At 41.1% G+C, this 22,401-nt stretch overlaps 1 protein-coding gene across 1 annotated transcript in view; it reads right to left on the bottom strand.

The window, feature by feature from the left end:
- dock4 (dedicator of cytokinesis 4) overlaps positions 1–22,401 on the bottom strand; it is a 370,374-nt gene that overhangs the window by 149,807 nt on the left and 198,166 nt on the right. Inside the window, exons 18-22 of the mRNA XM_059978246.1 lie at positions 16,093–16,190; positions 15,905–15,988; positions 15,547–15,647; positions 12,030–12,111; positions 1,718–1,888 (exon numbers count right to left, since the gene is read on the bottom strand). Of these exons, the coding sequence (XP_059834229.1) occupies positions 1,718–1,888; positions 12,030–12,111; positions 15,547–15,647; positions 15,905–15,988; positions 16,093–16,190 (536 nt within the window). The remainder of the gene's footprint in view (positions 1–1,717; positions 1,889–12,029; positions 12,112–15,546; positions 15,648–15,904; positions 15,989–16,092; positions 16,191–22,401) is intronic.

The following is a 22,401-nucleotide window of genomic DNA, read 5'->3' on the forward strand; positions in this document are numbered from 1 at the left end:
ACTACTTTCTGCTACTTTGAATCATCATGCTGGTCTGTAATTTGGTCTTCTTGACTTTCTGTCCTTTCTGAAGCGAGCAGGGAAGGAGGGTGGTATGTTCTCATACCTGGAAAACAAAGGTTAACCTCAGAAAGGTAACATCAGTCACACCAAAGCAAACCACACTTTTTTTCATTCTTTCTCTTTTCTTCCTGTTCCAATGTACCTTCTTAAAAAGCATACCATCTCTAATTCTATCCAGTTCCAGAGGAAGGTCCATCTGAAATGCTAACCCTGTTCTTCTCTCAAACAGAAATGCCTAATTTGCTGAGTACACCCAGCATTTTGTGTTCTTATTTCAGATAGACAGAAACAGAGCATTTCTTTTGATCTTATTTTAGACTATAAGCAGAATTTAGTCATTTAGTTTCACCATTCCATCACAGCCAATTTATTACTCTTCTCAACCTCATTCTCCTGCCTTCTTTCCATAACCTGACTAATCATGAACCTATCAACCTATCAACTTCCAAGTAACTTGGACTCCACAGCCACCTGCGGCAATCCCACAAATTCATCATTGTCTGGTTAAAGAAATTCCTCTTGAACTCTGTTTGAAAAGAATATCCTTCTATTTTGAGGCGGAGTCCTCTGGTCTTGTGACTCCCGCACTATAGGGAACATCTTGCTTAATTTCACCGTATTTCATTTAATCCCCAATCTGATAATTGATGCCAATTTACCTTAATCTGTTACTTCACAGAAAATGCCTCCTGTACTGAGATATACAAGACAGGCGATTGCAAAAATTTCCCATTCCCTCTCTCTACTTAATAATAATTGTTTCAAAATTTACTTTTTTAAATTATATGTAACAGTAAAAAGCATGTTACTAAATTAAGGTAAAAATAATAGCATTTTATTATTTGATCTTTTCACAAGCAAAAGGAGAGATCCACATAACAGCTAAATCTGTAAATAAATCAAACATTATTTTCAAGAATGAGATCTAATATACGCAAATTACAAGGTGACATTCTGGAATATAGCAACTGAATAACAGACGGTGGTTGAAATGTATTTGGCACAAAGCAGATGATAATGGAGGAGACACCGTCTACAGTCTGCTTCACTGCCCATTAGACCAAATTCAATGCAGCAGAAAACTGGGCGAGGTATTAACATGTAAACGGAGCTGCCATTTCATTATCACTTCGGTATCAGCACCCATATTGAAGAAGCAACTTTCAAAGGACTGCCAGAACGGCCTCGAACTCTCACAGCAGTCCAGCCATCACGTGGCACAACCAGCAACTTAGAAATTTATGCATTTTTCTGTTGATGAATCTTTTCAACATTCCCGGAAAATCTCATTTAGCATACATCAGGATGGTTTAAAAAAAACCATAAAATAAAAGAAAATTAGTTGCGATTGAGGGAATTTTGACAGACAGACATACTTTATTGAATTATAATATTTCTTACATGTTCTTTCTTTGCTCCAGAAAGGCCTGAAAATTTGGCAGGGCAGTATTAAATAACATCCAATAATGGATTAAATATGCTGGTCTGGTACCAATAAAGTTTTAATTACACAAATTCTATTAAATTATTAAACACAATGAACTGGAGAAAATAAATTCAGGCTGACTGAAAATTGGGAGTGTCCAATCATCATCCAAGGAAACCGAAATATGATATATTGAGTCTGCACGGGGTTAAGGCTGAAACTACTCACCTGAGTTTGTGTGATGATGGATGATCCCTGGCTCTCAATGGAAAGGAAGTATCTCACTGACTGGAATAGTTCATAAATGCTATTTCGAAATTCTTCCTCATTCTGTCCACCAGTTGCAAGAGTGTACAAGCTCCGAGAATGAACAATATACTTAAATATATATTCCTGTGCCTAGAATTAGAATTAAAAAACTGCTCATAGAAAGTTGTGAAATGACTGGAATTTCTAATCATTTTAAAAGTCAACTGGTAAAAAGCAAAACCAGAATACTTGCATTAACAGTTGTGGATTCGCCTTTATGGCATTCTAAAATTTTCTGTATTATGCAGCTTTGCAGAACTGCGTTATTATCCAGAACAAACATTTTATACGAGGTAACACAGCATGCCAGGCAGCATCTATCGACAAAGAGTAAACAGTCGACATTTTGGTCGGAGACATCGACTGTTCACTCTTTTTCCACTGATGCTGCCTGACCTGCTGAGCTCCTCCAGCATTTTGTGTGTGTTGCTTTGCATTTCTAGTATCTGCAGATTTTCTCATCTTTTTGATTTTATTGGAGATACCAGCCAAAATGGAGCCTTTACAAAATTAATCACTCCCTTGGCAGCTACGTGAAATAAACTGGCTGATAGCCTGATGCAATGCACAAACTCGACCAACAAAAATGAAAATGTCATTCTCTGAGTGACTCAATTGTAAAGGGGGCTTCTTTTTTTTCTTTGTTACTGTTGGGAAAGGGTTTCCTTTTGTTAACCAGCAGGAATGCTAATTTACTGATAATGAGAATGGTATTCCTTTGTAAACCAAATGGGGATTAATGTTCTTTCTTCTGAGTCTGTAAGATTTTGTTGACGGGCTTTTGGGCAGATCGGCGTGAGGGGGTCGAGAGAGAGGACGCAATGCTCTAAGCTGGGCGAGGATCGGACCCCAAAGGGGGGTCCGAGGCCGGGAGATTCTCCGGGGGGGGGGGGATGAAGCTAGATGTGCTTGGTTGACCACTCGGAGGGTCCTGAGCTGTTTGGAGAGTCGAGGAGTTCGGAGGGTCCTGAGCTGCGAGTCAAGGAGTTCGGAGGGGATCGAATGGTGGCCAGAAGACTTCAGTAATTGAGCTCCAACGGCTGTGCACGAAGTGGTTTGGACTGATAAGTTTGGCGCCTTTTCTTTAATTTTCTCTTCATATATACTGTATCGTTATTAATCACTTAGTTATAGTAACCTTTATAAATTGTACTCATTTAATCGCATATGGTGTACTGTCTGTTTTTGGGCGAGGTGGGGACATCACACAGCATCCACACCAGCTGATTACCCAGTTTGGCGGGGCTGAAGGCTGCTCCCCCTAGACGAGAACGAGCTGAGCGAGCCTGAGGCGACACAGGGGGTTACATTGTGGGGGCTCGTCCGGGATTGATTTCTGTGGAAGCTGTGTGGTCACCCTCTTTAAATTGTGTCTGCGGCGAAGAGCTGGTGTGCCTTTGTGGGTGTGCGATTGCTGGTTATCGCTGTGTGTGTGTTGGGTGTGGTGGTTGCTGTTGGCTGACGAAATGGTGGTGGGACCATGGGTTGTCCGTACTGTTTGGAGATTGAGGAGTGACAGGTTGGGATGTTTCAGCAGTGGTGAGCTCCGCCCGGTTATTGGAATAATGTCCAGCCCTAAAGGGGCGGAGGCGTGGGCGGAGCGGACCTCTCAGTTGTTGGGTGAGTGGCAGTGCTTGGCTGAGGAAAAGCGACAGGGACGGGTTGAAAGTTTGAGTAGGCGGGCTGGTGACTTTGTTAGAACTGTCAGGCGCAATTACCTCGAAGTGACCGCTGCCAGTTCTGGGAAAGTGTGGGAAAATGCGTGTGGTTCGACTGGAAGTCAAATGCCGCAGCTGGGGGGCTTATTATATCTGTGGCAGGAGATTGGTGGGAAGTTTTTAGGGTATCCCTTTTTGCCTAGGGGGGCAGATAAATTGCTTGTGGTGCCAAGGGGATCTGTCAAGGGGATCAGTTGTTCCGTTGATTCGAGAGGTGTCGGGAAACTTAGAGGAGGCCCAGTGGGGGATCGGCTTGGGGTCTCTGGGGGAGCACGTTCCCAGCAATGTACCAAGGAACTCCCGAAAGGAACAGACCCTATTCCTGAAGGCTTAGAGGGGCCATGCGCACAGGTGTTGTTACGGATGGATGGAAGTCAAGTTAAAGCCATCCTCGGCACCGGGGCGCCGGTGAAGTTGCTGTACAGTTTGTTTCATAACCGTTATTGGAAGCATTTACCCTTGACAACATTGAGGACACTGGAGATTCGGGGTACCAGTGCCGGTGATTATCCAGGCAACGGTTGTTGGTCAGTGAAAATGGAATTCTTAGAGGCAAATGTGGAGGAGACTGAGGTTCATGAATCGTTAATGCTGATGTGTCCAGACCCTGTTGAGACGGGCAGCGTTTCTGTTCTAGAGAGAACCAAAATCCTGCTGGTGCGCTTGGGAGCCTGCCCGGAGGAGGCGGGTGAGCGCTGTTTGGAGGCATTGTCGATGCACCCAGGGTTTCGAGCTGCTTGTGCGGACGTGTGTAGCAGCATTGGGCTGATACCGAATTCAAACAAGAGCCAGTGGTGGTACGGCCTGGGGGAAGTATCTGAGGGTGAGACCCTCTTCGTGGACGCTGCAAAATACCACAAGGGAGGGGAGTTGACTGCTGAAGACACCTCGGAGAGAGAGAGGTTGCGGCGACTGGCCCCTACAGCCGTGGAAGATGTAGGCAGCGTGTGTATGGATTATATTGCGTTGAAGAGGCGCACTGTCAGTGACCAGAATATGGCCCTGAGGGCCAGAGAGGTGATGGCCTGTCTGAGTGGTGTGAAGTGGTTTAAGGTGCTGGATCTGAGGAGTGGATGTTGCCAGATCCCGATGAGTGGGGCCAACAAGGAGAAGACGGCCGTTATAAATTCCCTAGGAGTCTTCGGGTCCGAAAAGATGCCACAGGGCATATCTGGAGCCCTTGCAACCTTCCTGCGGGGCAGGTGGAAGACCATAGGGGATGTGGAGGCGTTTGGAGTTTTGGTGTATGTGGATGATCTCTTGGTATTTGGATTTGCCTCAGGAGAATATGAAGTGAGGTCGTTGCAGGAGCAGCTGAGAACTACCGAGTTCAAGTGTTTTCGGGACACGTGCCAGGGCTGGCGAAGGTCGCAGCTCGTGAGAGACTGTCTCTATGGAATCAAGTTTGATATGAAGACGGAGAGACTGGAGAAAGTGATCTGGAACCATTCGGAAGACTTACAAGTTGGAGAGAATGAAGAAAGTTGTCTGACTGAGGGTAATAGCAAACTGAGAACCCAGAGAGGGGAGTTTGCAGAGGTGAAGAAATTACAGACGAATCTCAGAAGAGAGAAGCGGAAGCTTGAAGGGATCCTGAAGATGACCATCGACAGTTCAAATGAAGTGCAAAACCTGAAAGTTGATCTGGAAGAAGTCATGAGGAAGAAAAAGCTGGAGAGAAGTGCAGTGAGTACTGAACAGGAGGTTGAAGAGACTGCGGGAGCAGTGCAGGCCACGTGTTTCCGTTTGGAGAAGATCAAACAGCAGCTACCGATCACAGGAATGAGGAAGAATACAGATTCGATGGATGATGTGCTGGATGTGTGGTACATGCTGCCTTTTGCTGACTTTCCCTCGATTGAGGAAGAGACCTTTGGCCCTTCTCCCATTGAGTCAGGTGTAGCGGGGAGGGTTAGCTGTGTGCAGTGTGGGGCATGAGTGAGAGGTTGAGAGAGGAGTTGGTAGTGGGCCCAAGGTATCCCCAGTTGTGTCCGAGCCTGAAGGGTTTAGGTGAGGGGGTACGGAGGCCTCAGAAGGGTTAGGGAACTCCCAGATAGTTGGCCTAAGTAGCGCCTGAGGAACAGGGCGTGAGGGTTACTGTGTGGGGAGGAGATGTCACTGTTTGTGCTTGGGTTACGGTGTGTTGGCAGGAAAGGTGGCGAGTTATTTAGTAGTCATGAGGACATGACTTTTATTTGGTGGAGGAAGTGTGTAAAGGGGGTTTCTTTTTTTTCTTTGTTACTGTTGGGAAAGGGTTTCCTTTTGTTAACTAGCAGGAATGCTAATTTACTGATAACGAGAATGGTATTCCTTTGTAAACCAAATGGGGATTAATATTCTTTCTTCTGAGTCTGTAAGCTTTTATTGACGGGCTTTTGGGCAGATCGGCGCGAGGGGGTCGAGAGAGAGGACGCAATGCTCTAAGCTGGGCGAGGATCGGACCCCAAAGGGGGGTCCGAGGCCGGGAGATTCTCCGGGGGGGGGGGGGATGAAGCTAGATGTGCTTGGTTGACCACTCGGAGGGTCCTGAGCTGTTTGGAGAGTCGAGGAGTTCGGAGGGTCCTGAGCTGCGAGTCAAGGAGTTCGGAGGGGATCGAATGGTGGCCAGAAGACTTCAGTAATTGAGCTCCAACGGTTGTGCACGAAGTGGTTTGGACTTTGATAAGTTTGGCGCCTTTTCTTTAATTTTCTCTTCATATATACTGTATCGTTATTAATCACTTAGTTATAGTAACCTTTATAAATTTTACTCATTTAATCGCATATGGTGTACTGTCTGTTTTTGGGCGAGGTGGGGACATCACACAGCATCCACATCAGCTGATTACCCAGTTTGGCGGGGCCGAAGGCTGCTCCCCCTAGACGAGAACGAGCTGAGAGAGCCTGAGGCGACACAGGGGGTTACACAATGTTCTTTAAATTGTACATAAGGTCCATATTGTCTGGATTCATCATGGGTTTAGGCAAGGTAATTCTTAGTGCATGCCAATACATTGTGGAATAACCTTAAATATAAAAATCAATTAGCACTTAATATCTGCACATACTTTTTCAGCATATTATGTGACTAAAATTTGCAGGAACGCTAAGCACTCAGGAAAGCTAATTATCAGATTTCATAAACAACGTTGCAATAAAACTAAAAGAAAATTCATACTCTTATTTCAAACCCTACCAAGATAACCTGAATGAATGCAAGTTCAGATCCTTATCGGAGAACCTCAAAATTATAGAATTTTAAAGTTTTGAAGACAGTTGGGACATTTCGTCATTGGTAGAGATTTTCTACATAAAGCCAAGTAGCTGTTGATGTTCCTGCTTGGTTGTACTGGTTAAAAATCACCAGTTTGTATTCATTCACTGTTATAAGTCAGCAAAGACAACTACTCAAAAATATATTTAATTTGCGACAGATGTCAGGAATGATTGAATGTCAACGTCAGTATGTCTCCAAGTGATATTTCAACAAGATGTTCTTATCGCAACCTGCCTCACAAGCAAATCAGCAGTTTTCTATTTTCTCAACTCGCACTCCAAACGCTTCACATTCCCATGCCTTTGCCAACAGCCCCACTAATGCTCTGGTAACATTAACCTCAGTGAATGATGTCTCAGCTCATCATACTGAATAACAAGGGACATTTGTGAAATTCAGATCAAATTCTGTATTTCAGATTAGAATCTGCAACCATTTACAAGATAACACACTTATGTAATGTTGAGAACAAGCTTGATAATTGGCACAGCTCAGGGATGAAAGAAAAGCTCTGGTAATACTAGACTTTTGCATTGACTCATGGTGAGGCATCCCTGCTCGTTGTTGTAACAGCTTCGGTTTCTCAGGTGGTAACAATATAGATTTCTAACTTCCATTCCCACGGTATGAAAACTAGCTTGCAGTCCGCAGCTCAACTTTTCTACGAGTGAAGAACTTATATTGTCAAAGTGAAAGAACACGCAAATTTATAATTTTTATATCAAAAGCTCAGATTTTATGGGCAGCATCAAATGAAGAATACTTAGAGTTCTTTGCACTTCATCAAAGTCAAAGGAATTAATTTATCAAAGTATGTATATGTCATCATATACTACCTTGTGATTCATTCTCTTGCAGACAATTACAGGAAAATAAAATACAATAATAACATTCATGAAAAACTATACATAACGAAGTCTGAAAACCACCAAGGCGTAAAAGAAAAGTTGTGCAAATCAAGAAATAAATAATAGAACACAAATTGTAGAGTCCTTGAAAGTGAGTCTTGTAGATTATGGAATCAGTTCAGAGTTGAGGTGAGTGAAGTTATCCTCAACTGGTTCAAGAGCCTGATAGTTGTAAATTATTTACTGTTGTAGACTGAAAATTGGCTAACGGAGAAGTAAACAGGCTGTTTTCAGACTGTGACCAAAGGCACTAGCAAATTTCTACAGATGCACTGTGGAGAGCATTCTAACCGGTTGCATCACCATCTGGTATGTGTAATGTATTATGTGAATATTTGTAGGTCAGAGTGCATATGACATCAGAACACGGGGTTTTTTGTAAAATGGAAGTCTGTTGAATAAACGTGTGTGTTTAATACTGCGGTGTCCGAGTCACATTAACGCTACATGGTGTCAGAAGAAAGCAGAAAGGAAGAGAAGACATGTAAAAAGATGTCACAGTTACAGCCACCATCGAGTTTAAGCTTATGAGGTAATATTGCTGAGAATTGGAAGGTATGGCTCCAGCAGTTTGAGTTGTTTTGCACCGCTAGTGGCGTAGATGACAAGACGGAGAAAGTGCAATGTGCTACGTTTCTGCATGTGGCTGGAGCAGAAGGCAATAAAGGTTTACAACACGTTTGTCTTCCAAGAGGGTGAGTGAGGTAAAACTGAAGTGTTGAAGAAAAAGTTTCAAGATTACTGCGAACCGAGAAAAAACCTACCGTACATTCGACACATATTTTTTACGAGGGCTCAAGGACCGACAGAGACTATAGACGCCTACGTAACAGATTTGAAGAACAAGGCAAAAAACTGTGAGTTCGGACAACTGCATGATTCTTTAATACGCGACAGGATTGTATGCGGTATACGAGATGATCATGTGAGAGGCAGGCTGTTGAGAGAGGCAGAGCTTACATTGGAAAAAGCGATTGATATGTGCTGTGCTAGCAAGATCACGTCGAGTCAGGTTAAAATGCTTAATGAAGAGACTGAAGTATACAAAATAAAAGCTGTGAAAACTGACAAGAGTGGGACAAAGCCAGCTCCACAGGATAATCAAAAGGAAGTTAACTGCAACAGATGTGGTTATAAACATGGATACAGAAAACGTCCAGCATTTGGTAAGACATGCAAATTATGCAGAAAGAAAAATCACTTTGCAAAGATGTGCAAATCGCAGGAGCGAGCAAGGAAAATGCATGCTGTGGAACAGAGTGAGTGCAACAGTGACATGTTCATTGGAACAATTGAAGTGGAACAGGAGGTATGCATCAAGAATATTGATAAAGCAGAGATGGATGTTGAAGATGAATGGACTCGAGATCTGATAATAAACATGTTCAGGAAAGCGACTGCAGAAGATCCTGAAATGCAAATGCTAAGAGACATTACAATGAATGGATGGCCAACAGACAGAAAAGATGTTCCAAAAAAAATACAGAAATACTGGACACTTAAAGAGGAAAATAGCTATGCATCAGGACTAATGTTCAAAGCAGTAAAACTCATCGTACCAAATCAAATGAGACAGGAAATGCTCAACAGAATTCATGAGTCACACCTGGGGATAGTGAAATGTAAAGAGAGAGCAAGGGACATTCTCTATTGGCCAGGTATGTCAACTCAGATAGAGGACATTGTGGCTCTGTGTGCTATCTGTAATGAAAATAAAAACAGCAATCCAAGAGAGCCTTTGCTTCCCCATCCACTACCAGGAAGACCATGGGAGAAGCTTGGCACAGATCTCTTTTGCTATAATGGTGCAGAATATCTGCTTTGTGTGAACTACTATTCAAAACATCCAGAAATCACCAAGTTAAGTGACGCGTCCAGTCAAGGTGTCATTACCGCAATGAAGTCGACATTTGCAAGACATGGTATTCCAGATATTGTTGTCAGTTGCAATGGTCCACAACATGCCAGTGGTGAGTTTAGAGAGTTTTCAGAAAGCTGGGAATTTCAACATGTTACTTCCAGTCCTGGGCACGCTCAGTCTAATGGACAAGCAGAGAGATCTGTACAAACTGTGAAGAACATGCTCAAGAAGGCACAAAGCAGCAACGGTGACCCGTACATTGCTCCGCCTGATTACCGCAACACACCAATTGAGGGTGTGGGGTTCTCTCCTGCACAGCTGTTGATGGGACGTCATCTGAAGTCCAAGCTGCCAACATCCACAACTCTACTGACTCCTGAAAGTAATGCTCAAGTACATGACAAGCCAAAGTACAAGCAAATAAAGCAAAAGGTTACTATGACAGACATACAAGACAGTTACCAGATCTGCATATAGGTGAAAATGTCAGAATACAGAAAGGAGACACTTGGCAACCAGCTGTGGTTGTGAACAGGCAATCAAGATCCTTCATAGTCTGCACACCGGATGGAAGAGTCTTCAGGAGGAACAGGAAGCATCTGCTGAAGACAGGTGAGAGGGAGTTTCCACGTACAGATACACAGGACATTTCCACGGATACAGACATGGAAACAAATGACACCAAGAGTGAGGGGCGTGACGAAACCCCACGACGCAATGACGGTGAAAGTTTGGCGCAGACAGACCGAGGTGGGAATGCAGACACAGAGGTTACTCAAGAGACTGACTCTGAAGGACAAGCACAGTCACAGTTCTATCGCGCAAGGTCTGGGAGACAAGTCAAACTTCCAGCTAGATACAGAGACTAGATCTACCTACAGTCTCGCACAGTTTCAGACAAAATCACACGTTATAAGTTCCAAGGTGTGAAATAAAAGGTTTATTAGTCTATGGTAGTAAAAGAAAATATACTGCTTAGTATTGTAAGATACAATGTAGAATACAGTATAAGAAGTTAAGATTTTTATTAGTTTATGTCATAGTTGTTGTAATGTTAGAAAGTCATTCCTAGAGGCATTGTTTTGGGAATTCACAGTATTGTAAAAAAAAACTTGAGAAGAGGGACGTATTATGTGAGTATTCGTAGGTCAGAGTGCGTATGATGTCAGAATGCGGGGTTTTTGTAAAATGGAAGTCTGGTGAATAAACGTGTGTGTTTAATACTGCCAATGTGTCCAAGTCACATTAACACTACAGTAAGGAGGGGCCACTGCACAGGATCAGAAAAAGCTGCATGAAGTTGTAAACTCAGCTAGTTTCATCATGGGCACGAGAGACTCCAGCATCAAGGACACCTTCAAAAGGCAATGATGCCTCAGAAAGGAGGCATCCATCATTAAGGACCCCCATCACCCAGGACATGCCCTCTTCTCACTGCTACCATCAAGTAGCCTGGAGATGCACACATCGACCATTTCAGGTACAGCTACTCCCCCGCCATCAGATTTTGGAATGGGCAATGAACCCTTGATTACTACCTGAGTATTTCCCCCTCTCTTTTCACATTCCTGCTTCAATTTAGTTTTATTTCTTTATATATACTTACTGTAATTTACAGCTTTTAGTATTAGGTATTGCAATCTACTGCTGCCACAAAACAACAACTTCCACAATAAATGCCAGTGATATTACAGGTGATTCTGATTCTGACACACATTCAGCCTCTGTGCAAGGCTCTGGCTGTTGCCAAACTCCTTTATGCTTTGGAGGAAGGTAATCATGCGAGATGCTGTATACCTAGGTTTGCTGATAATACAAATCTAGGTGGAAACCTGGGTTATGAGAAGGGCAGGGAAAAATGTTAAGTTAATCACTTCAGTATGTAAAAAGGTAGAATATTTCTAAATGGTGATAGATTGAAGGGAAATAATAGTTATGAGTATACCCATGTATGAAACATGATAAATTAGTAGATAAATTCAGTAAGCAATTAAGACAGCAAGTTGTATTCCGATCTTTATAGCAAGAGGATCTGATTACAAAATCAGAGACTTCTTGCTCCAGTTACACAGGGCTCTGGTAAAATGACAATGGAAATATCATGCACTGGTTCAGTCTCCCTGTCCAACAACAGATATATACAAAAGAGAATGCTGCAAGGTTCATCGGATTGATTCCTAAGATAGCAAATTTGCTCTGTGAGGGAAGCTTGTGCAGGCTTGCATGTACTTTTCATGTTTAGGAGAATGAAAATCTCATTAAAGTACTCCTAAAACGTTATCCAAAGGCAAAGTTATTTCTTTAAGTTTAATGCTCATTGGTAAACAGCCAAAGTATTCAAAAAGTACCAAAAGTATAACATCAAATTTCCCTTGATCCGCAACTATTGAAAAGGCGGAAACCTTCTTTCAGCTTTTGTCAAGTTCTTTTTGTCTTTAGTATTCAGTATAAAAAGAGTAATTGACACTAATTATGTAAAAATCCTTACCCTCAGCACATCTTGAATATGCTCTTGTCTCTCTGCTTCTATTGAACGATCAATGTATCTTTTCAGTACTTTTATAAGATCCCTGCAACATTTAGAAATTTGCAATTTAACAAAAACAAATCATTATTAACTTAAAAGCATACTTTCTTCTCTGTCAAACTCCATATTTGTATAAAAAGTTGATCAGTTTCTACAGCTTTGTTTACATTGAAATTGTACTCAAACCAATTTCACTGATGCTAGCAGCAATAGTACATGGTGATCTTGTATCAAGTCAAGTCACTTTTATTGTCATTTTGACCATAACTGCTGGTACAGTACATAGTGAAAATGAGACAATGTTTTTCAGGACCATGGTGTTACATGACACAGTACAAAAACTAGACTGAACAACGTAAAAAAAAAACAACACAGAGAAAGCTACACTAGACTACAGACCTACACAGGACTGCATAAAGTGCACAAAAACAGTCCAGGCATTACAATAAATAATAAACAGGACAATAGGACAAGGTGTCAGTCCAGGCTTCGGGTATTGAGGAGTCTGATAGCTTGGGGGAAGAAACTGTTATATAGTCTGGTCGTGCTATATCTGCTTCGGAGCCTTTTCCCAGATGGCAGGAGGGAGAAGAGATTGTATGAGGGGTGCATTGGGGGTCCTTCATAATGCTGTTTCCTTTGCAGATGCAGCGTCTAGTGTAAATGTCCATGATGGTGGGAAGAGAGACCCCGATGATCTTCTCAGTTGACCTCACTATCCACTGCAGGGTCTTGCGATCCGAGCTGGTGAAATTTCCGAACCAGGCAGTGAAGCAGTTGCTCAGGATGCTGTCAATACAACCCCTGTCTTCACTCCTGCTTTCATGACCTTCCTTTAGTATAGTCCTGAGCTCAGTGCGCTGCCTTCAACATGTAGATACATCCACATTCATTCAATGTGGGCATTCTGGAACCCCAGAATGGGGGGGAAATGGCACATTGCATCTTTCACAACAGCAGCACTTCCTGAAGTCCTTTACAGCTGATAGATTGGAAGTATAGGCACCAATGTAATGTGTTGAGTGTGACAGTCTACCTCTGCAAATTTTCATCAACAGCAATATAATAATAACCAGTTATTTTTTGGGAGGGAGATAAAAGCATAAGATACTGGAAACACTTCTCAAGAAGGGTCTTTTATCTTAAGCATTAGCTGGCTCTATTTTGCATTCCACAGATGCTACATTACATGCTAAGTGTTCACAATTTTCTTTTGTTTCAACTTTAGTTTTCCAACATTATTGGCCTTCTGATTTTCTTTTGGGATGTCGATTGAAAGACAACCCTTCATCAAGATAAAGGACAGCGTCCTCATACATCATCTGATTATGGACTTCAGAAAGGGTAAGACAAGTCTTCAAGGGATCAGAAGTGGAGAGAGTGAGCAATTTCAAGTTTCTGGGTGGCAGCATCTCTGAGGATCTATCCTGGGCCCAGTATATCGATGCAGCTACAAAGGCAGCACAACAGTGGCTATATTTCATTAGGAGTTAGAGGAGATTTGGTATGTCACTGCAGATACTTGCAAATTTCTACAGATGTACTGAGGAGAGCATTCCAATTGGCTTCAATACTGTCTGGCTTGGGAGGACTACTGCACAGGATCAAAACAAGTTGCAGAGAATTGCAACCTTAGTCGGCGCCATCATGGCCATTAGCCACCATAATATCCAGGACATCTTCAAGGAGCCAAGCTTCAAAAAGGCAACATCATTAAGGACCCCCATCACCCAGGGCATGCTCTGTTCTCATTGCTATGGTCAGAAGGGAGGTACAGTCACGTAAAGGTGGCCCCCATTTTTCGAAAATTTGCTTTATGACAGCTCACTGTTACGAAAGACCTACATTAGTACCTGTTTTCGCTAACCAAAGAGGATTTTCACTTTTACGAAAAAAAGACGCCTGCTTTATACGTGTGTTTACTCCCATGACCATGAAACCGTGTGCAGGCAGTTGTGGGCGCAAGCGTGTACGTGAGTATGCATGTACGTGTGTAGGCGTGTACGTGCCGTTTTTTTTCTCCAAATCAATTTTAGCTCGCTGCCTTTCCAATTTTGATAAATGAAACTACACTGTACATACAATATTTCTACTTTACATAGCTGGGTCTTTATCACATCATTCCTACTTTTACTACATGTTAGTGTTATTTTAGGTTTTTTGTGTTATTTGGTTTGATTTGGTAGGTTATTTTTTGGGTCTGGGAATGCTCAAAAAATTTTCCCATATAAATTAATGGTAATCGCTTCTTTACGACATTTCGGTTTACAAATGATTTTATAGGAATGCTCTACCTTTGGATAGCAGGGGAAACCTGTACTCAACAATTCAGGAACAACCTTTGCCCCTCTCCTATTCAATTTCTGAATGGACGTTGAATCCATGAACGCTACCTCACTGTTTTTTTTATTTTTGCACTACTTATTTAATTTAAGAGATACACACTCATTATATATACAAAGTTTTTCTCCATTACTATGTATTACATTGTGCTGCTGCAAAGGCAACCAATTTCATGACATGGTGGTGATATTAAACCCAATACTCATTCTGATCAAAACTGCAACACTGAATCTTTCAACCTGGGCATGTTACCAAGGCTTTGGTTTAATCTCACATCCAAAACAACAGCCCCTTTTGCAGTTGAACATTTCATCGATAACGAGTCAGATTTTGTGCACAGGCCTCTGGATTGGGATCCACAAACTTTGTGCTCAACAGGCAAGACCGCAGCCAAGACAGCACTGACACCAAATTACACACAAGTTCAACAAATTGCATTGTCACTTCTTTTCTGTGGAATGCCACGATCTGCTGGCTGCATACTGTGGAGTTTGCATCTGTTCCCTGTGATCGTACAAATTTCATACCGAAGCTTTTATTTCCCCTCACATCTGAAACATACTGCCTTGGAGTGTGGAGGACACATGTACTCTCAGAAGCTTTAAAAAGCATCGAGAGGATTGTTTGAATTGCCAACAGATAAAGGCCAAGGATTAGCGCTGGGAGATTAGTAAACACAGAGATGCACATGGCAGGCCAAAAGGTCCGCTTCACGACGAGCAACAATGACTTCATGATCTAATTACGTTCGCAGATAAGACAGGCCAACTAATCTATACATGTGAGCCCTGTAGTTTATAAGATCATCTCCGAATTTGGAAAGTTCAGTGCAGCTTTTAATTTCACTATTATAACACCACTGCAGCTGAACTATTAGAAAGCTAAAGGAGAGAAACCCAGTAACAGAAGTATTTAGCTCATTGGATAATCATTGTTTTAAAAATATAGCTCAAATAGAAATCAGCAGTACTCTGCATTGAGCTTTTGGAAAACCAAATTTTTCAGACTACTGCAATTACATTTTAATGCAGGATATGGTTTTCCGAAATGAACATCATGTGGTATTTTCAGATACAAACAACCCAGTGGGAATGCAAGGGACTAAGAGTTAATGTATAACTGCATCAGATAGTACCTGTAGGCTAATGCTCCGGCAAAATGACTCTCTATGTACGTATCCATAACTGGCTTAAAATGCTGAAACTTGATATCCTGGAGCAAATTTATGATATGAACCTGTGAAAGACATAGGCATTTGTGATCAAGGTGTTCCAATACAATATAGTGAAATAAGCTTTAAATAATTTTTAATACAATGGACTGCTGTCTGCAAACTATAATTGTTAAGAGAACAATATAACTTTGTTTTTCTCTATGCAATCGCTTGGACGAACATGTAAAATTTAATTTGTAATGGAAACATTAAACTTGAAAAGGAATTACAATAATAGAGATTAATCAATCAATTGGAAGTAAAATTTCAAAACACTCACCAGTGAATCAAAAACTTTCAATCCATACTTTTGGGAATTCTCATCCAAAATTCCAAATAACGCATCCAGTGTATCTTGCAAAAACTATGAGACATTCAAATGAAACTGCAGACATATGCTTATCGAACAAACCAAATACATTTTAAGTAATGTGCTTTAAAATATTAAATGTAAACAATGCAGTCTACCTTAACTATTTCTGCACCATCGATATCTTTGAATTTTGAGAGAATGTCACATATTCTTTCTGGGTGGGCTCTCCATTTCAAAAAATCCAGCAAATCCCCTTAAAAGCAAAAGATTTATAAAACATGAATAAATATTTCACTAAATTGAATAATGAAACAATATCATTATTTCCAATATGCTCCAGTCAGAAGCAAGCATGCTAGTTTTATTCTGGTTTTCCAAAACACACATTGATTGTAGGTTTTCTTTTGACACAGTAAAGAGAAAATTCTGGAAATACTCAGCAGCAACTGTGGAGGGAGAAAGTAGAGCATTGCGTTTTATCAGAAAGAAGAAATAAATTTCTGCTGTTTACAAGTTCCTCACCCATCAGATCACCTTGATTGGAGGTATTGTGCAATTCATAGCCATACAGCCCTGAAACTGGCCCTCCAGATCAAAGTCCGAACCAAGTCCTAAACACCCATTCATAGTGATCCTATTCTTCCCATGTTCTCCCCAATTCTATCACCAGCAGTGCATGCACCATACAAAGCCAAGTGCCATATCAACCAGCACAACTTTGAGATATAGGAGGAAGCCAGATAATGCCGGTGGGGGGGGGGGGAGATGGGGAGCAAGGCAGTCAAGAGAGATTTTCTGTTCTCTCCTCAGACAACACCAGAGGTCAGAATAGAACCTGAGTTGTGAATTATGAGGCAGCAGCTCTACAAGCTATACAATTCCTTCCTTCACTTTACTTTTTTTCCCCAAATAATCATCAGCTGTCACTTATTTGATGCAAACATTGCCCAGCATCTACCAGCCCAACTACAATGCCGTGCATTTCACAATTAATCATCTTCATCACAAGGTTAGGGGTGAGAGTTTTTGATGATTCTGCTTTATAGTTCTACTTGCAGTCTGTCACACTGTCTTGTCACCAGCTACTTCCCAAACTGCTATATGTTTTTATTGTCCTTTTTTTAAAAGTTAGTATGTACAACTTGAACGGTCAGGTTTTTCTCTCATCATATTGGAAGCTTGATTACGCAGAACATAACAACAGCTTTCGTGCAAATCATTGATGTAACTTTTCTCAATCCAATATTTGTCTTCAATACAGTTTAACTGAGGTATACAATTTAAAATTATATATACTTTATCCTAAAATTTCAATTTTGGATTTCATAAGGTTTTAATTTTAAAAAACCTGAACTTTCCCCAAAAACTTCAGCATGATGTCTTTATTGACATCTTTGCTTTTCCACCACATTTCTATTCTGTAGTCAGAGCATGTGCAATGCAGTGAATTTCCCAGGATGCACCGTGCCTATTCAAGTTGTAATACCGCTTGGTAATTTTTCTTCAGCGATTTATGCTCAGCAGGTTTTCTTGATATAATTTCAAATACATAAACTCTGAAGCCTTAACATTCTTTTAAAGCTTTATAACTGATAGAAACTAACAATGTGGTGGCAGATTACATTATTGTTCTAGTTTTTGCCTTCTGTTCATGCAGAATTAGAATGGGATTGTCCCTTTAAGACCTGAAAGCACCTTGTCATTTAGCATTTTATATATTCTTCCATCAGCAATCTGTTAGTTGAGTACTGACAGCCATAAAGAGAGGAAGCTTTATTCGTAGCTCATTCTTTATGATTTGTTCTATGAAACAGAAAGATAAATGAGCCTAAGTTAGTACAGCTTATTTGATTTTAGAACATGTAAAGCTGGAGAAGAATGAAGCAGGTTCTTAACTAATATTTAATTTTCTTTTAAAGTGGTGTTACTTGTCTTGGCAAGCAATACCAAGGAGGTAGGCAGCTTTTTCCACAAAGGTCCCTCTGATGATCTAGATAGCAGGAGTGATGTACTTGACAAGAGGTGGATTTGAAATTATGATGAATACAAAGCCCAGATTAAATAGGCAGCTAAGTGACCATCTTGCTCTAGTGGAGGAAACCCCAGGAGTTGGAATAATGTATGCAAAGGATTGTGTGCCAAAACAATTGCAAAATGAAGTGATATGTAGTAGTAGAAGTCGCAAAGTTGATAGAAATGTGCTGTTTTGGTACATTATCAGAGCAAGTTGATAGTATCCTAAATATCATGCTCTTTATTGATTTTATGGGAAGATTAAAGATGTTTTTCCAAAATCATGCGGATTTCCAGCATTAACAATGATTGTTTGTCAACAGGAGTCGCCCGCTTGTTGAATTCATAATGGAACAGCGTGTGAAGCAAATGTTAGTGAGATCCTTGGTCAGAAGAACCCCATTGTGTAAGCATCTATGGTTGAATGGTAAAGTTATTGAACTAATCGAGAGTAAGCCAGAAAAAAACAGACAAATGAGAGATGTAGCAAAATAGAAAACGGTCCTTTATGCTCACATTAAATTCTGAGAACCATGCAAAAATGATTGTATGCTTTCAGAGCAAGCAGTCAAAGAGTCAGTACTTGGGATAGTATAAGCAGTTATTTGGAGTGTTTGGATGCCAGTCAAGTCATTTACAAAGATCCATAAATACCATTCAAAGAGCAGTACAGTACAGGAAGAGGCCTTCAGCCCACAAAGCCGTGCCAAATTAGTTAAACCAATGATACATATTAACACTAATCCCTTCTGCCTGTATATGGACCATACACTTCCATTCTCTGCAAAGCCATGTGCCCATCTAAGCACGGTTTAAAAAGCTTCTATCATAACTACCTCCACCACCACACGATGTAAAAAGAAAAATTGCAGCGCACATATCCTTTAAACTTCGCCCCTGTTGTCTTAAATTTATGCCCTCTGTTAGTAGAGAAATCAACCATGGGAAAAGGCTGAAGGTGAGGAGGACAGCACAGCAGAATGAAGGTTCCTGACCAATATTGACTCTTCCTTTCCATAGATGCTGCCTGACTTGCTGAGGCCTCTCCGGGTTTTCTGATTTCTGTGCGATCACTCGGCTCTTGGTACCAGATCAGGGGAGCACTTGGAATTCTGGAACCACGGCATTTATCAAATATGGCATGATGCTGTGAGTTGGGCAAATTACAATCATGCAATCTTGCAATCTGCACAACAGGTCAGAACTTTTTTTTCATGGTTAGAATTACATCAGCAACATATCTTCATAATGAACTGATACACATTATTAAATTATCACAATACAGATCTAATGAAGTCTAAGAAATAATTACTAAACAATTATCTGAACAAGAGTTTGTGCATTATAGAAGTAAATCCCTCCTCCTCTCCATTTCAGCTTATATGTCCTTCAGGGGAAAAATCTCTACTTTCAGAAGGAATCAATGGCACTTAATGCACACAGTATCTGCATGCACATAACATGCTCCAAGTAATTATGACCATAATCCAATATTCTTGACCCACATGAGCAGTATTGTGCAGTTGGGACCTCCCCATTCAGTTTTACTTTGATGAAGTGTACAGCATTAAATGGTACCTAATTTAAAAGAATCAATATTAAATTGGCAAGTTGAGTGTAAGTAATCAAAAGATAACTGGAGTGAGAATTAAGAGACAGAAAGTAATCACTAACAGAAAAACCCTTCAGCAATCGGGGCTGCGCAATCTACTGGAGGAACTCAGCATGTCAAGCAGCATCTGTGGGAGGAAGGGGATTGTCGACACTTAGAACTTAGCATCAGGACTGATGCTGAGGCTGAAAATAAGGTTTATTTCTGTTTCTAATGTTGCAGTGGAATCACACAACTGTCACAACACAGTAGGCAATTTGCCCATCAAATCTATAACAGTTTTGATTTAAGCAATCCTCTCAAACTATTCCCTTAATCTTGCCAAGCCCTATATCCTGAATACTGAGTTCAATTTCTACCATGTCCAAGTAGAAACCATTTTTTCTGACTTCCTTCTATCAGGCTATTATAGTAATGAATATTTAATTTCTTCCTTATATCAAACTGATACAATTTTGAATATTTCCTCCCTTGTTATAAAAAGAAACACTCACAACATCTCTGCATGTAACTGCTCTCCTTATCTGCGGCACATTTTAGATAAACCTGCCTTGCAAGCTCTTCAAGGCTTTAGCATCCTTCTTAATAACTGCAGAGGCAGATTCTGTGCTTTGTAAAATGTGTACATGAATACAAAGGTTTATCATCAGAATCATTTGCTCAAAATGAAAACAAGTGCTTAAACATATCATGACCACTAGCTTGGAAACATATTCCACTTGTGGTTTTTGTGTTGCTATTAAAACCATAAGACTATAAGATACAGGAGCAGAATTGGGTAACTTGGACCATTGAGTCTTCTCTGCCATTCAATCATTGCTGATCCATTTTTGTTCCCCTCCTTAGCCCCACTCCGTGACCTTCTCCCTGTAACCTTTGATGCCATGGCCAATCAACAACCTATCAATCTCTGCCTTAAATACACCCAGCGACCTGGCCTCCACAGCTGCCTATGATAATAAATTCCACAAATTCACCACCCTCTGGCAAAGAAATTTCTCTGCATCTGTCTTAGATGGATGCTCCTCTATCCTGAGGCTGTGCCCTCTTGTCCTAAACCCCCCCACCATGGGAAACATCCTTTCCACATCTACTCTGTCTAGGCCTTTCAACATTTGGATGGTTTCAATGAGATCACCCCTCATTCTTCCCCTTTTTTGTGAGTACATATCCAAAGCTATCAAACGTTTCTTGTATGATAACCCTTTCATTCCGGGTATCATCCTTGTGAATCTCCTCTGAACCCTCTCCAATGCCAGCACATCTCTTCTTAGATGAGGAGCCAAAAACTGTTTACAATACTCAAGATGAGGCCTCACCAGTGTTTTATAAAGCCTCAGTGTCACATCCCTGCTCCTGTATTCTTGACCTCTTGAAATGAACGCTAACATTCCATTTGCCTTCCTCTCCACCGACTCTACCTGTAAGTAAACCTTTAGAGTGTTTTGACCAAGGACTCTCAAGTCCCTTTGCATCTCAGATTTTTGGATTTCTCCCTGTTTAGAAAAATAGTCTTCACATTTAATTCCTCTACCAAAGTGCATGACCATGCATTTTCCAACACTGTATTTCATTCACCACTTTTCGCCCATTCTCTTAATCTGTCCAAGTCTTTCTGCAGCCTATCTATTTACCCAACACTACCTGTCCCTCCACCAATCTTCATATCAACTGCAAACTTGGCAACAAAGCCATCTACTCATAAACATACATCATAAAAAGAAGTGGTCCCAACACCTATCCCTGTAGAACACCACTAGTCGCTGGCAGCCAACCAAAAAAAGAATCCTTTTATTCCCATTCGCTGCCTCCTACCAATCAGCAAATGCTCCAGTCATGCTGGTAACTTTCTTGTAGTGCCATGGGCTCTTAAGTTGGAAGCAGCTTCATGTGTGGCACCTTGTCAAAAGCCTTCTGAAAATCCAAATATACAACACCCACTGCAACCCCTTTATCTATCCTACTTGTAATCTCCTCAAAGAATTCCAATAGGTTCAAACAGCAAGATTTTCCCTTACCATGCTGACTTTGTCCTATCTTGTCCTGTGTCACCAAGTACTCCATAACCTCGTCCTTAACAATTGACACAAACATCTTCTCAATCACTGAGGTCAAGTTAACTGCTCTATAATATCCTTTCTGCTGCCTTCCTCCTTTCTTAAAGAGTGAAGTGATATTTGCAATTTTCCAGTCCTCTGGCACCACGCCAGAGTCCAATGATTTTTGAAAGATCATTTCTAATGCCTCCACAATCTCTACCACTAACTTTTTCAGAACCCTAGCGTGCAGTTCACCTGTTCTGGGTGACTTATATACCCTTAGGTCTTTCAGCTTTTAAAGCACCTTCTCCCTTGTAATAGTAACTGCACCCATTTCTCTACATTCACACCCCTCAACATCTGGCACACTGCTAGTGTCTTCCACAGTGACGACTGATGCAAAATACTCATTTAGTCCAAGAGCCATCTCCTCATTCCCCATTATTATTTCTCCGGCCTTAATTTTTGTCTTTGCATACTTGTAAAAGCTTTTACTATCTAGCTTGCTCTCATATTTCATCTTTTCCCTCTTAATGATACTTTTAGTTGCCCTCAGTAGGTATTTAAAAGCTTCCCAATCCCCTGTCTTCCCACTAATTTTGGATTTGTTGTATGCCCTCTCTTTTGCTTTTACATTAGCTTTGAATACCCTTGTCAGCCATGGTTGTACCATTTTGCCATTTGTGTATTTCTTTGTTTTTGGAATCGATCCATCTTGCAACTTCCTTATTTTTCCCAGAAACTTATGGCATTGCTGCTCAGCTGTCATCCTTGCCAGCACCTCCTTCCTATTTACTTTG

Source organism: Hypanus sabinus, chromosome 8 (genome assembly GCF_030144855.1).
Source record: "Hypanus sabinus isolate sHypSab1 chromosome 8, sHypSab1.hap1, whole genome shotgun sequence".
In the NCBI taxonomy this organism is placed as follows: Eukaryota; Metazoa; Chordata; class Chondrichthyes; order Myliobatiformes; family Dasyatidae; genus Hypanus; species Hypanus sabinus.